Here is a 22,532-nt window from a genome sequence, read left to right as displayed (position 1 = left end):
GGGCATTCAAGGCTCTGTTTGGACAACCTAATAGCCTCAATTGTAAGAATGCATCATGTGTTTGCCGACACACTTCTAACTCGGGTAGTTAGACTGTAGTTGTGAGATTACATTAATGAGTTTGCTCCCCAAACAAGACTTGTCAATTAATTCAATTTTTGTATTGGGAATATGGTTGATAAGAAAAAGAATTAATATTAATCTATGCTTTATTATATTGAAACCTGACTCTTGGTGTCTTAAATGGTCTGTCATTTTAAATTCTTATTTTATTTTTTTCTTTTTTTTTATTAAGGAAAAATTGCATAAAATCCTCCGATATTATGAAAATTCAACTTAAAACTCTCTGTATTAAAAATATAAATAAAAAACCCATGTATTTTTTTAAAATCTTGCACACTCTCTCCTTGCCGTTTGTTTGACTTAATGGCGTTAATTTTTTTTTTTAAAATTTCATTATATTCATATATATTATAAATGACTATTATTATAATGACCATTGAATCTTCTATATCGCATCAAAATCATAAGATCTAATTAATTTTAAAAATATACGGTCTAGATTTATGTATTTTAAAAATATATTATATATACGTATGTAAATTTATCATAAATATAATATTGTATAATACATATATATACTATATATATTGTATAATATATACATAAATATATATATATATATGTCGGTGGAGGGCTGCCGCTCCACCTCCACCGGTAATCACTGCTAGGCGACGTCGTGCCTTGGGCGACAATGCACGTCGCCGCCCAGATCGATCGCAAAGATGGAAGTGTCCAAGTCGGTTGCGGAGAAGTGAAAAGAGGCGGACATGGTGGTGAGACGGAGCTCGCGAGGTAGAAGCAGAACCGTGCGGCAGGGGAGGATGTTTGGAGAAGACGATGATGTTGTGCATCTTTTTCTTTCTTTCTTTTTGATTTTTTTAAATTTATAAAATTTAATATATATTAATTAAATATATATTAAAAATTATTTATTATAATTTATTTGCTGTAATTTATATAAATAATACATTTTCAAAATATATTCAATTCAAAATTAAAACTTAACTAATATTATTTAGAAAAAGAATCATGTAAATTTATTTTCTGTAATTTATATAAATAATATAATTTCAAAGTATATTCAACACAAAATTAAATTAACTAATAATATTTTAGGATAAAATCATGTATTTTAATTTTTAAACATATAAATATTAAAAAAAATCTAAATATATAATATTTCATATATAAAAAATATATAATAATTTAATTTGATGTAATAATATTTTTTTTACATATAAGTATTTCATGATTGTTTAGTATTTGTAATATTCTTTTAATAAAATATGAAAAAAAGTAAAGAATTAATTAAAATAAATAAATAGAGGGGATAATGGCATAAGATAGGGGTAATTTTGTCCATTCAGAATGATCAAAGGCTAAAAATAGGTCAAAATGGTATCCTGCTCTCGTTTTTAGCGCATGTAAGCAACTCTCCATTTTTTGTGCGGAAATTTTTTGGGGCAGAATTTACAACTATAGAGGGTCTTTTTGCACTATGTAATTAATACATGTAAGTTTTTAGCAATTTTCGAATAACATAGAGGGTATTATGTAATTTTTCCTTTTATTAATCGTCAAGTTGCTTACTCTTCTCAATTTTAATTAATTTTAACTTCTTATAAATTTCTTTCTATCCTTTTTAACATATTTTTAAAAAAATAGTTTTTAAATTATTTATTTAATTATGCGCACTCATTTGAATGTACCACACAGACTAATTTTAGATAATTTGAGGTTGATAGAGTAAATAATTACATCCCCTTTGAAAATTCACTATTTACATCTATAGTCCTTTTTCATTAGTATTTGGATGAAAAATGCTAATATTAGTATTATATAAATTTTAAATTTCACCTCTCATTTGATGTTCTCATATAATAATTTTGTACTTATAAGAGAAAAATTTTAATGTTGTTAATCACACTCCATATATATATTATCTCTTGATATAAAAAATATACATGTGAATATTAAATGAGAGATAAAATTAAAAATTTATATACTTTTTTTTTTTGCTTATGTCAGCATTTTTTATGCAAATCCTAATAGAAGGGGGTCAGATGTAAATAATACTTTTTTAAATTGATTTTTTATTTTTAAATTAGTGAAATGTATTTGAGATATTTTTTTTATTTAAATAAAAAATTATCTCATAACCAAAGAACACATGATCGTGGTCGAATATAGAAATATTTGTCGTGCAAGCATTATTCTCCTGAATTTTTTTTATTTAAATTAAATTTGATCGAATCAAATAAATTATAAATAAATAAAATACACTTATTTGTAATTAGTTATTTTTTAAAATTATACATAAACTACATTATAAATATATTATATTTATCGTATAATTAATTCAAATACAACTACACCTAATTTCAATTAAAATTTCCCCACTTCTTAACTCAATGTCGAACACACACGAGTTCTGCTGAGTAAGCTTTGGACCCGTCTATGGGGTTCCGTTCATTTTTTAAAAAAACATTAATTTTCCCACTGTTGATGAATGTAATATATATATATATATATAAAATTTATTAATACTGTTAATAGAAAGAAATTAAAAGGAGAGGAAAAAGGTTCAAAGCTTTATGGAGCGGATAAATAAAATAATAATAATAATAATAAATATTCTCTAATTATTTAAAAATTTATTAATATCCTCTAATTTTAAAAACAGTCTAATAATTAATTTAATCCGTTGGTCTCCATTTGGTTTTCATCCACTTTATAGTAAATTAATTAAAATATCCTCGCAGACTATAAATTATAATTTTAATTATTTTTTAAAATTTTTTATGAGCCAAGTGGATAATTTTTTTACAATTTTTCTCCATCTTTTTCGTCTATTTTCTTAATAAAATTTTAATCTAAAAAAAAGCAAAAAAGAAAACATAATAAGGAAAAATTGACAATTTCGGACCTAAAATTAGGGACTACATAATTTCATCAAATATTAAGAAGGTATTTTATAATTTTTCAAACAATAAGATAGCATTCATAATTATATCGAATTTCAAGAAAATTCGTTGTAATTTACTCTGAAAATAAATGTGCTTTTTTTTATTAACCTAAAAATAAATGTGTTGAATATCTATTATTCTTCAATTCTTAATACTAGTAAGAGGATAAGATTGTTTCTACTTATGCCCAGAATATTTATCATAACTTTAGACATAATAAATATTTTTGGTATCGCTTGCTAAAGCACCCGTCATTAATTATTATACATTCATAATTAAATATTATTCACCATAGATTTTTAATTTTGCACATAATCATAGTGAGTTGAAAACGAGTTTCAACTGAATACGGAATGAGTCAAAAACTCGAGTATTATAATATGTTTAAATATATAGTCCTTTTTTTCACTATTTAAAGGCGAGTTTAAAATTTTATTAAATCATCTAAAAAAAGAAATTCATTTAATGAAAAATTATGTTCTGAATAAATAAATATTAATAAATTAATTTCATACCAAATAATTTAAATTATTGGTAATTAAATTAAATAGATTGGTTCAACCCAATGTATTGGGCCATGTATGTCCTAAGGCCATTATAATGATTTGGGCTTTTTAACAATTTTCCTCCAACATTATTTCATGAAATAAATTGTTTTAATAAAATTTATTAATATGTGAAAAGGATAATTAAAAAATTAAATATGAACCATTTTACACACCCTTTCTATTGGTCCTCAATTATATAATCCCTTTATTATTATATTAAAATTTAAAATGCAAGACCAAAACTTAATAATACACAAAATATATTATTATTTATGAATAGTAAATAATGCACTTAGAAAAAAACTAACTCCTATTTTTGTTTTCTTGAAAATATTAGGCAGTGTTTGGATTCATGTTTTTGCATTTTTCGAGATAAAATAAAATATACTCAATGTTTGTTTTTGTGTTTTTATATCTTATCTGCATTTTTTTTTGTTTTTCAACCTTCTATATATAAAACAGACATGATTTGACAATAAACAGTAATTTTTGTCTGCTAAAAATACAACATTAAATATAAAATATTTATATATATACATATTTATATATAAAAATATATGATTTGACAATAAACAGTGATTTTTGTCTCCCAAATCCCAAGATCAAACCTACACCACTTATTTTAACATATTTTAAATTACCCCAAAAACACAAATCCAAACATATCATTTATCTTCAACACACACTTACTTATCTCTATTTTTTTCTCTCTATCTTCAAAATACAAAACATTTAAAATAAAATCCAAACACAAGGTTACTTTTCTTATTAATTTATTTGTTAAATTACTAAATATCAAATTTTTAACTATAATTAGGTTGGTTTATTTAAAGAAATTGCATTGAAAAATTGTGGAAAATCTTAAAGAACTATACCTAAAAAAAATATTTTCTTTCATTCAAAAATATAAATTCATCTAAATAGTAATTTTAATACTTTTTAACAATTACACAATTATAATTTTTTTTCCTCATTTTACTTCTCTATTTATTTTTTTACAAACTCCTATGTTTTTAATAAACCTACAATTATATTTTACTCAAAAAAATAAAAACAAACCTATAATTATAATTTATTTTTTCCCTTTCACCTCACCCACATTTCTTTCTTCTTATGTGCCCTTTTCTTTTCTATTTCCTCACATCATGATTGTTTCTTTTTATAATTTTTTTTTCTCTTCATCTTATTGAACATTGGCTCGGATTAGTGGACCTGTGACCCAATGTGAATTCATATTTGAAATAGAGTTTAAGTCTCCTAATACATATTATGATAAAGACTCTTTTGAAATAGACCTTATTAAAGATAGGGTTGAGTACACCTATAAATAAGGTACATAGTTGAGATCAAATAAATACAGAAACACAAATGTAATACATATGAATTGATCACAATATTCTCTCCAAATTCTCTTTCTATTTTTTCTCTCTACATTATTCTTTGGAGCATCACTATAGACTCCTTGATTTGAGGTATGTAAATGAATGAGTTGCTCTAGTAGTAATCCACCAAACGAGCAAGGTCTGTTTGTGATTTGCACAATATTTGGTGCAAGATCCAACGTGGAGGAATCTTGAAAATGTTCGTGGGATGATCTTCGAGACAACTAGAGAATTTATGTGTCCATGATCAAATCAAGGCATAAACTTGTAAATAAGCTAGATCCAGATACGTGGATCGACATATTTTTGCTGTTTAAGGTTAATTCGATCCATATTATGTGGCTATGTGATTTTATGTCTGTGTATATAATGATTTAATTATATGCTATATTTGTTCATGAATAATTATATGACTTATCCATTGTATTTTTCAACATATCTTATATAATAGTTATTTTTTATATGCTTGCAGGGACCATGTGCACCGACGACTAGTCAAATAAATGAAAAAACTCATAGTAAGAAAAATGAAGATAATTTTGTTAAAAAATTGAGTTAAAATAATATTTAAATTCCTTGCAATTAAAAATAATGCAATGAATTTTTTTAATTAAAATCTGTTTTGATTAGTTTTTAAAATATAAAAATTTATTTGAATAAATATTTTTCTAAATTAAAAAATAATAATAATAATAAAGGATTGAAGGAAGATCAAGCAAGATTTCGGGCCCAGTCCAACAGCCCAATAAGCGGTGGAGCCCCCTCGTGAAGAGCACGTGATACCACCGTAATATTGGCCGATGAGCAAGGGCAATTTAGGAATACCGCGAAACGAAACGGGCGCAAAAGTAAAAGTTGCAAAAAGAGGGAATTGAAATGTTTTTTTTTAAATTATATTTTAATATAATTCTTAAAAGAAAATTTCAGCGGACGCGAGTCGCCGACTGAATTTTGAATTTATAGTGCCGTTGAGATCCGCAAAACAACACGCGCCCGCACCGCATGGAGGAGTTATCTGCTGTCCTCCGCTCTCGTGCAACCGCTTTTGAGGGAGTTGTACATGAGCCGGCGGCTAGATGGTCGTCTTGACAACACTCACAAAAGTCAACCACTCATAACAAATTGAGCGTATAATCTCTTTTCTTTATTTCTCCGCCTAAAAATACTAATATACATATACATATATATATATATATTATTTAGTATTAAATACATCTTACCCCCTAAATTAAATAAATTTTCATTTACCCCCCCTCTTTTTGTTATAATTCTTTAAATTAAATAAAATAGATAAAATTACCCTTGACTATTAGTAATATAATATATCCACTTTAATGCCGCTATAATAGATTATATCGATCGCATTTGACTTAAATTTTTATGAAACTATGATATTTACTAATTAATACTAGATTAATATAAATTAATTAAGTATAAAATAATTAATTTAAATTTGTGTGGACAAATAATTGTACTAATCTAGCACAAATTTATAAATTTAATAAGTTTAAATTAGTGAATAAAATATATTTTTACGTATTTAAAATTTACTTATACCGATATTCATACTGAGTTACTCACTGATACTCTAGGTATAAATTCTACCCATCGTTAAAAAGATTATTTCAATAGATATGTGTTCGAGTCTGAATCTACTATAAAAATATTACGTATGAGTCTGATTACTAACTATTACATTGGTCTGGAATTAAGTACGTATAGGATTTAAAGTTAGGTTAAGGGATTAAATAAAATTACTATTTGGGAAAAAATATTACCTTTTCAACTCCCAAATTACCTCATTTGGCATTTGGGCACCAAATTGATAGGTTCAACAGTCATTTACAATATTATTGTTATTAAAATTGTATATAGTACGTATAATGCATACTCACAAATTTATAAATTTATCTACTAGTCCATCGTAATTTATTAACATGGTAAATGAATAAATTTAAAATCAAATTGATTGATATATTTTATTATAGAGGGTATCAAATGAATTTATAATATTATTAATAGTTAAGGATATTTTTATCTATTTTTATTTAATTTAAAGAATTAACACAAAGAGTGGGGGGTAAGTGAGATTTATTTAGTTTAGGATGATAATTGATGAGGGTGACATACTTTAGAGGTGTAAAATGTATTTAACCCTATTATTTCTTACGCAATGTACTTTTTTTTATTTATATTTTTGTTAAATTTAACATTTTTTTAAATATAAAAAATATATCTAAGTAATAAGAACTAGCCGTTATAGCACGTTGTTTCTCATTATAAGTATAAAAGTATTATATAAGAATGTTAAATGAGAGGTAAAATTGGAAGTAAATGTAATATTTTAATATTTATCGTTAAATTCCTAACAAAAAAAGGTCATGTGCAAACAGTAAATTTTTAGAATGGGTCTAAATATATTTTTTGAACTTTTTAAAAAAATTATAATTTTGTATTTTTTGAGGAGGTTAAATTTCGTGTTTCTGAATTATATTCCTCAATTTAAAAAAATAAGAAAAAGAAAAGGGAAAAGGATCCATACCCCCTCATGGATAGTGCGGTGCAGTGGATAAAAACCCACGTTAGAGCAAAATTACGCCTCCAATTTCTCTGTCATCACAAATGAAAAAACAAAAATAAAAAAGAGAATAAAAGTAAAAAACGCAACCTTACTACTCTTCTGAAACAAAAGCAAAAAAGCCTCTCTCTCTCTCTCTCTCTGCTTTCTCTCTCCTCTGATTTCTCTCCCTTTGTCTCTTATCACATCACATTCTCATTTCCCTAACCCAAAGATTTTCCATTCCTCCCTCCCTTCCTTCTCCCCGGACCCCACCACCACCACCACCACCACCACCACCACCAACGAGGAAAGAAGGAAAAGAAATAAACCGACGCCTCCCATAGTTGTAACTTCGTTTCTTCTTGTTTCTTTTTTTTTCTTTTTTGAGACCCTAGCATTGACCCCTCCACCTCTTTTTTCTTGCCCTGGTGCAAGAAGTGATTGTTTGGATGAGATTGAAAGGAGGCGGAGTGAATTGTAGAAGAAGAAGCAGCACCAGGAGTAGAGGATTAGTAGTATTTCATGCCGCCGGAGCCATTGCCTTGGGATCGAAGGGATTTTCGGAAGCACGAGAGATCCGGGTCGGACCCACGCCTCGGTGGCGGTGGGTTTGGCGGCGGAGGGCCCCACAGGTGGCGGGAGCAGCATCACCACCCCCACGCCCCGCCGCCCCACCCGCCTCCTTACCACCATCAGCAGCAGCAGCAGCAGCGGTGGTACTCTGATTTCCGCTCCTCTCGGCCTCTACCTCCTGGTGAGTAATCAATTTACAGTCCAATCTAGAGTTTTTGTATCTGATTTTATTACCAGGTTTCAAAATTGAAGTTTTGGGTGATTGAAACTGTAGTTTCGTTCGATTTTAGGTTTTCCCTAAAGCAGTTTTTGATTTATGTGGTTGGAAGTGGGTTCTTCTGATTTCAATTATTTTCTATTTGATAATTAAAAATTAGATATAGGAACCTAACAGTTCATTCTTTGGAATTTTGGTTAATGAGGGGAAAATGGAGTTCGTTTATCGAATAATTTATTGCTGGAGATGCTTTTTTCACAGGGTTAATTTGTATGTCGTTTTGTAATTAGACATGTGGACTGGGTCTATAGCCGTAGTTTTCTTATGTAACTTAGTTGGAGTGGGTTTTGGTGCAGAGAATTTTAGCAGATCTGGTGTATAAACCTAGAGAAGGTTTGGTTTGTTGAAGGTGTTGTATAGGTGTGTGTCTGCTCTGCATGTTGTTTGGTAATAATTAAATTCGTTAGAAGTTTTAGATAAAGTGAAAATATATACTGTGGTTTATTTTTACATAGGATATTTTTTTTGCTTGTGTTGATTTTTCTATGGTTTTTTTGGACCCTTCCTTTTTTGGGTTTGAATTATTTTGCTGAAGGTCACGGTAAGCAGGCTGGTTGGCACATGTATCCTGATGATGCTGGTCATGGATTTATGCCTTTTGGGTCTCGGTATGGTGACAGAAACTTAGAAGACGAAAATTGTAGACCCTTTGGATCTCGTGGGGATGGAAGGTATTTTAGGAATAGCAGGGAAAATAGGGGGTCCTTTGCCCAGAAAGACTGGAAAGCTCCCTCTTGGGAAGCTGCTGCATCACCAAATGGTCCTGGCAGACCTACCACAGAGGTTAACAATCTGAGGTCTATTGAAAATACACAAACATGCCATGATAGCAGCAGCAGCAAGAGCAGTGATGCCTCTCAGCCTCCTTCCAATTCTGCAAACCTATCCAATCAATCTCAATCTCTTGTGAAAGAGAACTATGATAAAAATGTTAGCACTGCTGATGGACGGACCAGCACAGATCAGAAAACCGAAAAAGAGAACTGCCTGGGGTCCACAGATTGGAAGCCTCTGAAATGGACCCGGTCGGGGAGCTTGACTTCAAGGGGCTCTGGTTTCAGCCACTCGAGTAGCTCAAAGACTATGGGAATGGATTCTACTGAGACAGTGGCTGAAGTAGCGCCTAAGAATGCAACACCTATTCAGTCTCCTTCTGCAGAGGCTGCTGCTTGTGTTATATCCACTGCTGTAGTCCAATCTGATGAGACTGGTTCCAGGAAGAAACCGCGTCTTGGCTGGGGTGAGGGACTGGCGAAGTACGAAAAGAAGAAAGTTGAAGGCCCTGAAGACGATGCAACAAAAAATGAACTGGTGTTTAATGTCACTAATACAGAAACTATGCAGTCTCCTGCTGTCAACTTGTCTAACAAGAGTCCCACAGCTCCAAGTTTGTCAGATTGTGCCTCACCTGCTACTCCATCTTCAGTTGCTTGTAGTTCTTCACCAGGTATTGTGCTTGGTTCATTATGAAGCAAGCTACTTTTAGTTATTTATTGATTGACTACCTATCTGCTTATCTGTGTTCTCAGCTGCCAAAAGCAGAGCAGATGTATATTGCATAATACATGTAAGAATTACAGGGAATAAGTAATGGACTAAAACATTCTGCTAACTTGGGAAGTGCACAGAGCAGTGAAGCAGTTTCTAATATATTGTTGTAATTGGGTGTATGTTATCTCTTTTGAACCTCATGTTGAGAGAACTTCACCAGAGCTTCTCATGGGTCTACCAAGACGAGATAAAGTGAAGTAGAAAAATAATCACTATGAATAGCAACTGCTTATGCATCCATTAACTTTAAATGGGCATGTTTGACTCTATTCCTGAATGTTGCTTTGACTTTGAGCGGACTCCACTTAACTTTTTGTAGTCAGATGCATGCTTTTTCATGTTTAATTTTTATTTTCATGCTTTTTAGCTTGGTATTGAACCTGGTGAGTGTTGTGGCTGATCAAATGCCACTTGGCTGATGTACAGTATAAACAGATTTTGGCAGGGTAAATGATTATTTTGCTATATATTGTCTAGAATTGTTGACCTAACCTGCAATACTCTTGTAGTATGTCTTTAATTAGAATTATTTTACTTGATTGCCTTGTTGACACATCCGTTCTCTCTGTACATGCGGATGGTGTTTAGAAGTTGGTAATTGATGTAGCTATTTGGTGCCTAGATTGTAGGCAGCTTATGTGGCCGCACTGTGGTGCCATTTTATTATTAATACATATGACTTGCTTAATTGCCATGAATGATGCCACTGTGTCTTTGTTTGACAAGGTGCAGCTGGTCAAAGTTATTTTGATTGATGAATTAGTAAATGATATGTATTTGTGACGAGGAATTGAGTTTCTATGTAAATCTGGGAAGGTAGTTATTATTTATTTTGTTCCTCTCACTCATTACTTTGTGTGCAAATTTATTTGCGTAATTAGATGGTTCTTCCATGAATCAATAGGTTTTTGTTATACTCGAATGTGGAATTCCTTTCCCTTGTTTAGTCATTTATCTTGCTAATGAACTGATTATGTTCTGTGTCTACTTGCTTGTGACAGAATTGAGATCAGTGACTTGTTGCATCGTCAATTACATAGCTTCTTTTTCCGTAAGATTCTTATTTGTCTTCATCTCCTCATGTCTTTCCATATTACAGGTATTGAGGAGAAAGAGTCCATCAAGGAAGCAAATGTCAATCATGATACAACTAATTTAAGCCGTTCACCTAGTATTGTGTCCCAGACTCACTATGATGGACCAAATTTTAATTTAGAAAATTTGGAGCTTGCATCTATTGTCAATCTGAGCTCTTTGATAAATGAACTACTGCAATCCGACGATCCAAGTTCTGCAGAAACCGGTTACGTGCGAACCACCTCGATAAACAAGTTGTTGGTGTGGAAAGTTGAAATATTAAAAGCACTTGAAATAACTGAATCTGAGATAGATTCTCTTGAAACTGAACTCAAGTCATTGATAGTTGAGTCTGGAAGATGCTGTCCTCATCCTGCTGGTTCCAGCTCGCTACCAGGAGGTTGCAAGTTGAAACCCTGTGAAGGAGGGCTAGTCACCGCTTCCAGTTTTGCTATCAGGCCTGCTACATTGCATGGTGTTTCATCTAGAGAAATGATTGTTGAGGATGTGCCTGTTGCACTGGAAGATGAGCATGCGGTGTTGAAAGATGAGGATATTGATAGTCCAGGCAGTGCTACATCTAAACTTGTCGAGGTGCTTCCTGCCGGGGAAGGCATCTTTCCTTCTGAAACAGCAGAACATATGGAAGGTTGTGTAAATCAGCATGTGGAGAATTCTAGTAACTTGGATGAGAATCATCCAATGAATGGCCTCATTGATGAAGGAAACTTTGGTTGTGTTGATAATCATGTACTTAATGGGATTACTAGGTGTGAAGACCTTGCTAGTGTTAGCGATGTGCATTATGATGTAGAAGATATTTATGACTCGATATTCTCTTCTAACAAAGACTCTGCTAACAGAGCCTTGGAGGAGTTAAATAAGTTATTGCCTGCCAAATGGTGTCCTTTTGATGCGTGCACTGCATCTAGCGTCTCTTCATTGCACAGAGATGCTGAATTAGTTAAGGAGAAATTCCTAACCAGGAAGCGATTCCTCCGGTTTAAGGAGAAGGTTTTAACCCTCAGGTTTAAGGTATTTCAGCATTTCTGGAAGGAAGGTCGGCTAGTATCTACAAGGAAACTTCGAGTGAAGACTCAGAAGAAGTTTGATCCAAGTCTAAATGGCCATAGAAAGAATCGTTCAACCAGTCGTTCTCGGGTTTCTTCTTATGGTAAGCAATTATTTCCCTTGTATCCTCGTTTTATTCTCTGTCTCCCTTTCCCTAATCTCCTGCTATTGATAGCAGTTAGTGATGAATCTCAAGTATAGTAAGAGGCAAAAAAGTATATTGGGGCATTAGCATCTTTCTTTCTAATGAAGAACTGCCAGTGCCGTGGGGGATGATTAGGGAGACACCTTTATGTTGATAAAGAGATCAAAATAAATTGCAATTTCTGAAAGATATGGTGACCTTTTATGGTATCATCAAAGAGTATGTAATACAGAGTGGAGTATAACCCTAAAGATTTGTACTCTTCCTTGACTTCAAGCTTGACTACGAATCTTGCTCCAAAGATTTTCCAGAAATGGGATGAGAGTGAAGTGATTCTGTGGGTTTTAGAATCTGGCATAATTATATCAAATAAAATCTAAATCCTCCACTAGTTTATCAAACTCAGATTGGGTTCCAACTGCTTGTTTCTTGTCTGGGTTCACTCATTCCATGATTTTCTGGAACTTTGGAGATGTTCACAGGCACCTCTGCCTGGTGGACGTTGTTGCACATTAAGAGCTTGTACTTAGGAGCCTGCCTTTTGTTGGTTTGGAGGCCTTTTACCTAGTTCTAAACAGCTCCACTTTTCTGATGATTTTTGCTTATGTAGACAGAGTATTATGGGACTATTGTTAGTACTGAGAAGTTGAAGGTGCAAACTTATTTCTCCATTCTTTCATAAAGTTTTTGCCATTACTAGTCATCTTTTGGAGCAAATTCATCTTAATTGTACAGTGGGGATCTTTAGGTTGACTCTATGGAAAGATGCTGAGAATAAAAAAATAAATATCAAATTTTAACTGCTGGTTGGGATAACTTTAGAGTAGGTTATTGCCTGAATTTCATTTAATAGAGAGATGCATGCTAATGGGAAATTTATTTTGTGGTGTAAACAGTTTGGCTGTGAATTGAATTGAAATTGAACTTGGTGGTTACGTATTTTGGACTATAATATTCGGTTCTTTGTTTTTTTTTTTTTTTTTTATTTTGGTAAATTTGAAATTCACTTTGTTTTTTAATGTTCCTATTAGTTGACCAAGCCTAACTTGAAACAAAGTTTTTGCTGGTCACACGACTCACATCAGGACACTGAAAGTTTCAGTGCATCTGCTCTTTTTTTACCCATTTCTTTCCCGGATTGACAGCGAACATCGACTTTGATGATAAAAAGCGGAGCACAACATGGTTTTCCAAAAATCCTTAATTTTCTCCTCATTCGTGATGTTTAGGACTTTTGATATTAGTCCAATTTATTTTGTTAGTCATTTGTACTTGATACGAAATGCTAAGAGCACCCCTCAAGTGAAGTTTCATCAAATATCTTTCTCAAAATCTAGTAAAAGCAAACCGAACTGCACTGCGGGTAATTGATTCTGTATTAAGATGAATTTTTGTCATCCGTTATGTTTGGTTCACCATATAAACATGGGTGTCTCTGGTTTCTAATAGTAAATTCTGTTCACAATATGTATCAAGGAGATTTTGTTCTGTGGTTTCTATTTTCCAAGTGTCCTAATATGTCAACCACCCATATCAACCTGGGCATGAAGGTGGTTTGCTCATAACCTGTTTCTGTGGCACTTGGATAATCTTGTTGTAGCAACTTATATATCCAAGAGCACAAATTGGAGAAATGTGCAAGCACCAAATTTTCTAAAATCACTGTAGTTGGACTGGGACAAATACCAGATGAATAGCTTAAATAGTTGTATCATGATTAGCATATGCTTCCTTGACAGGTTCTTTCTCCTGAATGCATAGAACTTCTGTGAAGCGGACAGTATATTGGGCAACTGTAATGCATTATCATGAAATATACTTCATCTTCTTAGTAAATGTCATGTATTACAACTTTGGTTCATTGTTTGTTTATTTGGCTGTTAAGTACTTGAACTTCATGTTGCTGCCATTTTTATGTACTGTAGTGATTTTGTATGGCTTTGATCTTTATTCATGTCCACGTATGTGATATTATTTTCTGATTTTGTGTTTGCTGGCTCCCTGACAATGAAGTATCCGCATATTGAATTCAGAAATGATCGACAGAAGATGTGGGTTTTTCTATTTTTATGGGGAGTAGTGCCATTTGATCTGTGCGGCTGGCTCCATAGGGTTTTTATGTAAAACCCTTGCTTTCTCATTATCTGGGAGAGCTGGTACTGGAGTCATTCGTTTCTATAGCTTTTGCTACGATACTGCTTGATGATCTGTTATGTATTTTTTGGACTTACAGCCCTTCCTCTATTTAATTGTCTCTGCCTATGTTTGCAGCTGGGGGTCCTCAAACGGTGCCTGCAGATGAAGTTATTGCATTTGTTAATGGGTTGCTTTCAGAGTCAGCGTGTAAACCCTATAGGAATACTCTGAAGATGCCAGCTTTAATTTTGGACAAGGAGATGAAGATGTCAAGGTTTATCTCGAAAAATGGTCTGGTGGAAGATCCTTGTGCTGTTGAAAAAGAAAGGTCTATGATCAATCCTTGGTCACCTGAAGAGAAGGAAATTTTCATTGATAAGCTTGCTGCCTTTGGGAAAGATTTCGGGAAGATTTCGTCCTTTCTGGATCATAAGACTGTAGCAGATTGCATTGAGTTTTATTACAAGAATCACAAGTCAGAAGGCTTTGAGAAGGCTAGAAAGAATCCTGACTTCGTGAAGCAAAAAAAATCTCAATCTACAACATACATGGTTGCATCTGGAAAAAGATGGAATCGCGAGTCAAATGCTGCTTCTCTTGATATGCTGGGTGCGGCTTCGGAAATTGCAGCTAATGTCGATGATACCGCAGAAATTCAGCAACGCACATCTAAATTCTGTTTTGGTGCATCTACTTCTTACAAAGATCCCAAGGGTGATGATGGTCCATTACGGAGATCTAACAGTTTAGATATGTACAATAACAAAAGGGAAACTGTAGCTGCTGATGTGTTGGCAGGTATTTGTGGTTCTGTGTCATCCGAGGCTATTAGTTCTTGCATCACAAGTTCTGTTGACCCTGGTGATGGGTATCAGGATTGGAGATATCCAAGAGTTGGCTCTTCTATAAAGCGACCTTTGACACCTGAGGTTACGCAGAATGTTGTTGACGATGAGTGCTCAGACGAGAGCTGTGGTGAGTTGGACCCTACTGATTGGACAGATGAGGAGAAGTCTGTCTTCATTCATGCTGTGGCATCTTATGGAAAAGATTTCTTAAAGATCTCAGAATGTGTCAGAACAAGATCCATTAATCAGTGCAAGGTGTTCTTTAGCAAGGCAAGGAAGTGCCTCGGGTTGGATCTGATTCAGACTGGAGCTGGAAATGCTGCATCTGGTGATGTTAATGGAGATGGCAGTGATATTGAAGATGGTTGTACTACGGAGACTGGCACTGTCAACAATGCTTCAGAATATGAGATGGAAGAGGATCTTCCACCTCCTGATATGAAGTCGAATCATGAATCTGATATAGTAGGAGCTCAAAATTTGAGATCAGATTTGAAGATGTCAGAGAAAAATAATGGGCTAGATCCCCTTGATTGTATGGCTGGTGAACCACCTTTGAAGAATTTGCTTACAGGTGATAGTCGGGTGGACGATAAGCCAGGATCAGACTTTAATGTGGAAATCAAGGAGCAGAATGGTGCAGATGTTGAATTTGTGTCTACGGAGGGATGTGAAACTACAGTTGCATCTTCTAGTACGATGTCTGGTCAACGAGCTGAAGAATTACAGGTGATAGTCGGGTGGACGATAAGCCAGGATCAGACTTTAATGTGGAAATCAAGGAGCAGAATGGTGCAGATGTTGAATTTGTGTCTACGGAGGGATGTGAAACTACAGTTGCATCTTCTAGTACGATGTCTGGTCAACGAGCTGAAGAGGATGATGACCTTCACCTGCAGAAAGGACTGAGTGAGGCAGAGAAGAAGGCTTTGGTTGAGGTTTCTGATGGGCATTGTGGGAAAGAGAATCGGCAACGGTTTCTGTTACCCGGAGCAAATCTGAACAATAAGACAGTGGAAGAGAGAGATTTTAATTCTGGTGATGTCAGTGGCATAAGCTGCGCAATAAGTGAGATGAAGTCGGAGCCTCAGGCAGCTGGAATTGTTTCTCATCCTTCTTTTGATGCACATTCTTTTATGCAAGTTGATAAAGTATCTGGGTACCAAAAGAAGGCTGACATTGAAACCTGTTCTGCAGAAAAATCTTGTGTAAGTTCATTGAAGCAGAATGGTCATTTAGCATCCGTGAAGTCATCAACACTGTTTTCTGTTCCAGTTGAATATCGAAATAGCACGAATCATAATAATGCTTCAGTGGATGTTGGTGCGAATATGCATTCAGAGAAAACTGTTCAGACATGTGATCGTCAGCATCATCTTTCTATTAGTTCGTTGTCAGATTCTGTGGAATCCCAGATTCCTCGGGCGCATTTGACTTCAATGCAAACTATGAAGGGGATAAGTGGAAATGTCAATTGCAAGAAACAATATTCCCTTCAGAATGTGCCCAAGAAGGATGGGGATTTGCAATCAGGTCGGCATACCAGTTTCTTCCTTGAGAAGTGTAATAGTTCAACGCAGCAGAGTAGAGTTGGTGAAGCCCCATTTCAATCCCTAGAACCGTGCAGGGAGCATCCTAAACCCCAAGCAGGTTCCTCATCTGATGTGGATAAATATTCCAGGAAAGGTGATGTGAAATTGTTTGGTAAAGTTTTAATATCCTCCCAGCAGAAACCAAATTCCTGTGCACAAGAAGCTGATTATAGTAACAGCCAGGATTGTAAAGCAGTTCATCAGTCACTGAACCTGAAACTCAGCTCTGACCAGAAGGTCAATTGTGATTCTGCTCAGTCAAAGTTCGACTGTAATAACTATGTTGGGTCTGAGACTATTCCTGTTACGAGTTTTGGTTTTTGGGATGGGAATAGGATACAGACAGGGTACCCTCCTTTGCCTGATTCTGCTCTCTTGTTGACCAAGTATCCTGCAGCATTTAATAATGGTGTTATGCCGCCACCCTTGCATGGAGTTATTAGGAGCAGCGACTGTTCCTCGAATGGTGTTTCTGTTTTTCCTAGCAGTGAACTAAGTAGCAGCAATGGACTAGCTGATTATCAGGTGTTGAGGAACCGAGATTTGCAGTCTTTTACCTTGGATATAAAGCAACCACAAGATGTGTTGTTCACTGAGATGCAAAGGAGAAACAGGTTTGATTTAGCACCAGGAATGCAACAGCAAGCAAGAGGAATGTTGGGAATCGACGTTGTTGGGAGAGGAGGGGTTCTTGTCGGAGGGCAGTGTTCTGGTGTTTCAGATCCTGTGGCTGCCATCAGAATGCACTATGCAAAGGCTGGACAACTTAGCCTGCAGGCAGGAAATGTGATCAAAGAGGATGATAGATGGAGAAGTAATGGAGGATTGTAGGCAGTGATCAAAGGGGATGATAGATGGAGAAGCAATGGGGGATTGTAGGCAGGCAGGTAGCTTAAGTGGGGAGAGGTGCTCTTAGCAGAAGCCCTCTGCGGCAAAATATATCTTAATTTTTTTGTCGCGTTGTATTATAGTTTTTGGTATTTCATTTCAGCAATGATAGGGCAGTGGACAGTTTAAAACTCCCATCTTTTTCTTTTTGTCAGGAGATTTCTAGATCTTGTAATGTTGCAGGTGCTTTGTATTTGTTGTATTTGATGAAAATACAGAAAATAATCCGTCAAAAAATTAGGAGGAGAAAGAGCAATTCATGTTTTTATATGACTAGTTTTCTCCGAACTTGTGACAGCTCTCTTTTCATGCTCTATATATATCTGATTACGTCTGTATCTGACTTGCAACCTAAACTTCATAGTTGTACTCGGTTCACTGTTCCTTGAATCCTAGCGCTCTCTCATGCAGATCTTCTGCAAGGAGACCACTGAATTGAAGTTTAGCTTCTTGAACTGAGGAAATGCAATAGGCAATTTATATGAAAAATTCTTTGTTCTAACGTAGGAAGCACGGTTGGGATGGGAATGTCTATTGATGTGCTGTTGAAAAGGAAAAGACACTTCCAAAAGTTTATCACTACCTTCTTATTACCTTTTTCTTTTATTTTTGTGCTTTTTACTAGTTTAAAGGTGCAAGTTGCATGTGATGTGTTGACTGACAGCTGGGGTTGGTGGGTGGGATCAACGTTTTGTGAAGGTTTCAACATAGTGGGTCACCAAACTATGACTTGGTAGGTAATTGGATGCCACTTCTTTGGTCAACTCAACCACTTCATATCCAACTATTGATTGCTGCATTTCATGCTCACATAATAATATCTCCGTCCCTCTCAAGAGATTAGTTGGAACAACCAAATCTACACTCCCTCAGCTTCCTCATAAAAAGAAAAATCATCAAACCGCTGAAGAACTTTTCTATTTTTTCTTTTTTCATTAATATAAATATTTGCTAAAAGAAGCTTGTGGGTTCTTGAATCTTGCAAAAGTCTCGATTGTAAAGACAAATTCCAGGCATTTTGAATCTATTCCTGAATGGGAACTGCGTTAGGTCAGTATATACTTGAGCTCCCCCTGAAGCTCATTCAGGACCCGGCAGGGACTTGTGATTTTATACACTTTTTGCAATAGAATAATTAACTCATTGCCCTGGATGAAAGAGGGTCCAAAGAGAATGATGGTTACACACAAAAAGCCAGAAAGATAACCGAATATCTATGGACAAACACATAGCTATTGATAAAAAGATCTCAAATTTAGAGTATAGCATTAGTACAAGATATCTCCTCCCATATTTATTTCACCAAATCGCTGAAAATGAAAATGGAAAGAATGGAAAATCAAGGTTGTAGATGCACGGACCTGCTACAATCAAGACACAATGAAGTACAGGATAAAGTAAGATGACCATTAGCAGAACACATCGGTTGGTGATGAGGCAATAGGAACAAGTGCAGAACTCGAGTTCCAATCGGTATTTTCCCTGCAAAGCCCATCTCTAGTTCCAGCAACTGCCAACGGATTTGGCCCAAAACTTGAAGTTTCAGCAAAATCAGTTTTCCTTGTACCAACCGTCTTCAGCCGATGCCTCTCTGCTCTAGAACCAATTACCTGTCCTAGAATAGATGCTGCGATGGTAAATGCCATGGCTGTCTTAGGCATCAATACAGATTTCCTAAGCATGGCTATGAACGGCACAGCAGCATGGACAGCAGCAAACCATGATGGTGAGAATTTTTCGGTGTGTTCTCTCCATATTCCTAAAGGTATATTAGCCGCCATTCCTAAAACGCCAATGACAAGTATTTTTGCTGGCAGAGGCTGTGGCCTGAGGTTTTTCGCAAAAGCTGTTTTTGCTAGAGCACTCCGGGCAGCAACAATTGCTGGAGGACACCTATACTTCATGCCAGGAGGGGGCTGAAGGGCCTTCGCTACAAGAGGAAGGACATGACTCACGGCCCGATATGACTTTGCAATGGGGCAGTTTCCATTTTGCAACCACTCGTTGCTCATTGCTTCATGTTCTGATTTCCCTCCCTGAAAGGAAAAGAAAAATATCAAAAGATAATTCATACATGAACATTGTTACAAAGTCTTAACCATAAGGACATCTATACTTAAGTATAGGATAAAACAATATCTGAACATAATACTCGTAAAAACTGTTCTAATATTTCTATGTCTAGGAAGATTATTAGCAAACTAGGAAAACTGGGAGGCTAACTTACTTCTTCCATGAGTAAGAATTGATTTCTATTATAAGCATAAATGAAACAAATCCAACATTTCTGGAAATGCAGACTGGTAAAGAAAAAAAAGGGTACCTAGTCAACTACCTTTGAAGAAGATTCCTTTTTGGATGAATTTGAGTCCTTGTTTTCTTTCTTTCGCTTCCCAGAGAAAGCATCAAACCCAAAAGGTCCCCCAGGACCAAAAGCAGAGAGGCTGATGGTAGCTGCTCTTGCTGCCAAGGGATTGAATTGAGCCGGTGATGATTCAGATGTTGATTTCTCGGTGCGAATAAATGACCTCCCAGTAAGTGGAACAACTCCATTCTGCCCATGGAAGACCCTGAATGCCATATCAAAATTGGGACCATCCTCAAAGATAGGACCTTTCCCGTCCCGTACCTAAGAGAAGCAAGAAAGGGAGCCTATAACCATTGAAAGTATAATAAAGAGGAGAACACAACAAGGCCTAGTTCATAACCATGCAAACAGGTAAAGTGAAAAGGAGGTACACAACTTACAGGAATAGGGAAAGCCGCTGATGTTAAGAAGGAGAAGTTAGTTGGTTCATTGATGTTCCTCAAAAAAGGACATCTAACAATGTCCTGGTTAAAATGTGAAGAACCACCATTCAAGTTTTCGAAGCCAAATTCCATTATAGAAAATCTAAATGTCCTGCACAATATGAAAGGAATTTCAATATTGTACATTTTGATCTATAAATGGCAAGAAAAGTTGAGAATTGAAATCTAGATCAAGCAACATTAATATGGAAAGCTAACAATTTGTAACTCCAAAATGAACACGTATTTACTCACATCCCTAATATGAGGAGGAGCATCTTTTGGAGGAGAACAAATGAAAACAAAAAAGAACTCATGACCTTGGATTACTTTATGCGGAAAATAGCAATAGCCAACTGCCAACATGTAATAATCACAAGGGAAAAACCTGTCTGTCTAAGATTGTTTATACAGCATTACTGAAATACATGCAGCATCTTAGAAAAGCATAAGGATCACTAGAAAAACCAAGGGCTGCACAACTGAGAATATCACAGTGGAACGAACCTTCTAAATTATTCAACCAACTGAAGAAATCATGATTCTTTAACTACTCCATAAGATATGTTCATAGGTCAAAATGTCTACTTTTCATAGCTGCCCGAATGTAATGAAATCCCTACACATCGGAAGGGATCCAACAGATCTCAAATAAGACACTGCTGTAACCTCGGGAACTTAAAAACCGACAAATCCCACGAAAACTGTTTATAAAATATCAACTAAGAACACTTCATAAAATCAAATTTTGTTTATTAGATGCAAATGATTAACCTAATAATCATCCATCTCAACGAGTTTCTTAAACCCACGCCAGTTGATACACAACTTGTTCTATAATCTCAACACAAGCCCAGAAATTCAACCTTTCCCTTCTGTTTTCCTTCTAATTTTCTTTACAATGCAAAATAAACTATCTAAAAAGAAAGAGATAATATTTCACAAGGATAAGGTCCAAAGGTAACCCACATCAGTATCACCCGGAAGAAGAAAAGAATCACAGCTAAACAAACATGTGAAAACTGAAAAAAAAAACAAAATGAAACCAAGAAATTTGGGAAAATTCAATTGAAACCATAAAAAACAACAATCAAACCACAAAACCCACGAATTAGAACTCGAACAAAATCCCCAAAATGAAATAATTTCACAACAGATCATATCAACAAACACAAAAGGAAGGAAACGGGTCCACGAAAGAAAACACCCTACCTTCAATATTCTAAGGAGGCAATGCTCAAGAGGCTTATACGATCAAAAACCTTGAGCAAAAAGAGATCTTTTTAGAGAGAGAAAGGAGATTGAGTAAATTCGGAGTAGGTAAGAAAGACGATGGCGAGACAGAGGACAGAAAATGTACAAAAGTTGGTATTTTCCAAAGAGATAGAGTAAAACGACGACGTAGGTGGCGCAACTACTCCACACGCCAGTTATAAGAGCGCGTGCACGCCGAACGCCTCATTTGATTTTCTTTACATGCATAATATTATATATAACAAATTGGGAATTTTCTTCTTGTCTTGAATGAAAAAGATTAGGTCAATATTTGCTACCTGTTCTTCAGTCTTCATTTGGGGGGTAGTGTGGGGGGTGGGGGTGGGGGTGGGGATGGGTATAGAGCAATGGCAAAGGATATTTTCATATAAAGAAAAGAATATATTATATATATATATAGTCAAATATTTGTGAAAATAATAATAAGTCTTTTATAAACATATATTATAGTGTAGAACTCGTGTTATGCACGATTAAATACATAATGATACCTCCTCAAATCTTTTTTCTAAGCTCAAGGACAAGGGGGTAGGCCCCCGCTAGACAGCCCAACAAGCCAAGACTTGCTACTCCAAGAGGAAGGTATAAAAACCCATAAAATTGTTTCTTTCTTTTAATCTGTCTGGCCCCAAAAGTAAGACTAATACAACAAGTCAAATCATCATATAGTAGGACGACCACATCATACAAGTGGCGGATACATTAAAACACTCATAGTAGAATCTGGTTAGAATTGGCTCTTTAATCAGCAAGTAATTGCATCCTTATATACCCGAACAGATGAGCAATG

General features: G+C 34.8%; 2 protein-coding genes across 3 annotated transcripts; one reads left to right on the top strand and one right to left on the bottom strand.

The window, feature by feature from the left end:
- LOC105161106 lies at positions 7,659–17,927 on the top strand. The gene is made up of 5 exons (XM_020693270.1): positions 7,659–8,273; positions 8,905–9,816; positions 11,020–12,171; positions 14,485–15,771; positions 15,927–17,927. The coding sequence occupies exons 1-5, from the start codon at positions 8,042–8,044 to the stop codon at positions 17,618–17,620; spliced, it is 5,277 nt and encodes a 1,758-aa protein (XP_020548929.1). The 5' UTR covers positions 7,659–8,041; the 3' UTR covers positions 17,621–17,927.
- LOC105161105 lies at positions 18,891–21,835 on the bottom strand. 2 transcript variants are annotated; one of them, XM_011078692.2, is made up of 4 exons: positions 21,680–21,835; positions 20,426–20,579; positions 20,013–20,306; positions 18,891–19,713 (listed from the first exon to the last, which is right to left on the bottom strand). In XM_011078692.2, the coding sequence occupies exons 2-4, from the start codon at positions 20,558–20,560 to the stop codon at positions 19,087–19,089; spliced, it is 1,056 nt and encodes a 351-aa protein (XP_011076994.1). In that variant the 5' UTR covers positions 20,561–20,579; positions 21,680–21,835; the 3' UTR covers positions 18,891–19,086. The 2 variants fall into 2 exon arrangements, with proteins under 2 accessions (XP_011076994.1, XP_020549091.1); XM_020693432.1 differs by lacking the exon at positions 20,426–20,579 and having other exon boundaries at positions 21,680–21,829.

Source organism: Sesamum indicum, linkage group LG4, assembly GCF_000512975.1.
Source record: "Sesamum indicum cultivar Zhongzhi No. 13 linkage group LG4, S_indicum_v1.0, whole genome shotgun sequence".
In the NCBI taxonomy this organism is placed as follows: domain Eukaryota; kingdom Viridiplantae; phylum Streptophyta; class Magnoliopsida; order Lamiales; family Pedaliaceae; genus Sesamum; species Sesamum indicum.
The sequence above is the reverse complement of the archived record's forward strand: the minus strand, read 5'-3'. Positions and strand labels throughout refer to the sequence as shown.

Coding starts and splice junctions, on each gene's coding strand:
- LOC105161106 (XM_020693270.1), top strand. CDS start 8,042: ATGCCGCCGGAGCCATTGCCTTGGGATCGAAGGGATTTTCGGAAGCAC. Junction 8,274..8,904: donor CTCTCGGCCTCTACCTCCTG/GTGAGTAATCAA, acceptor ATTTTGCTGAAG/GTCACGGTAAGCAGGCTGGT. Junction 15,772..15,926: donor TTTGAAGAATTTGCTTACAG/GTGATAGTCGGG, acceptor GAAGAATTACAG/GTGATAGTCGGGTGGACGAT.
- LOC105161105 (XM_011078692.2), bottom strand. CDS start 20,560: ATGGAATTTGGCTTCGAAAACTTGAATGGTGGTTCTTCACATTTTAAC. Junction 20,307..20,425: donor CAGCGGCTTTCCCTATTCCT/GTAAGTTGTGTA, acceptor TGCTTCTCTTAG/GTACGGGACGGGAAAGGTCC. Junction 19,714..20,012: donor AAAAGGAATCTTCTTCAAAG/GTAGTTGACTAG, acceptor TTTTCCTTTCAG/GGAGGGAAATCAGAACATGA.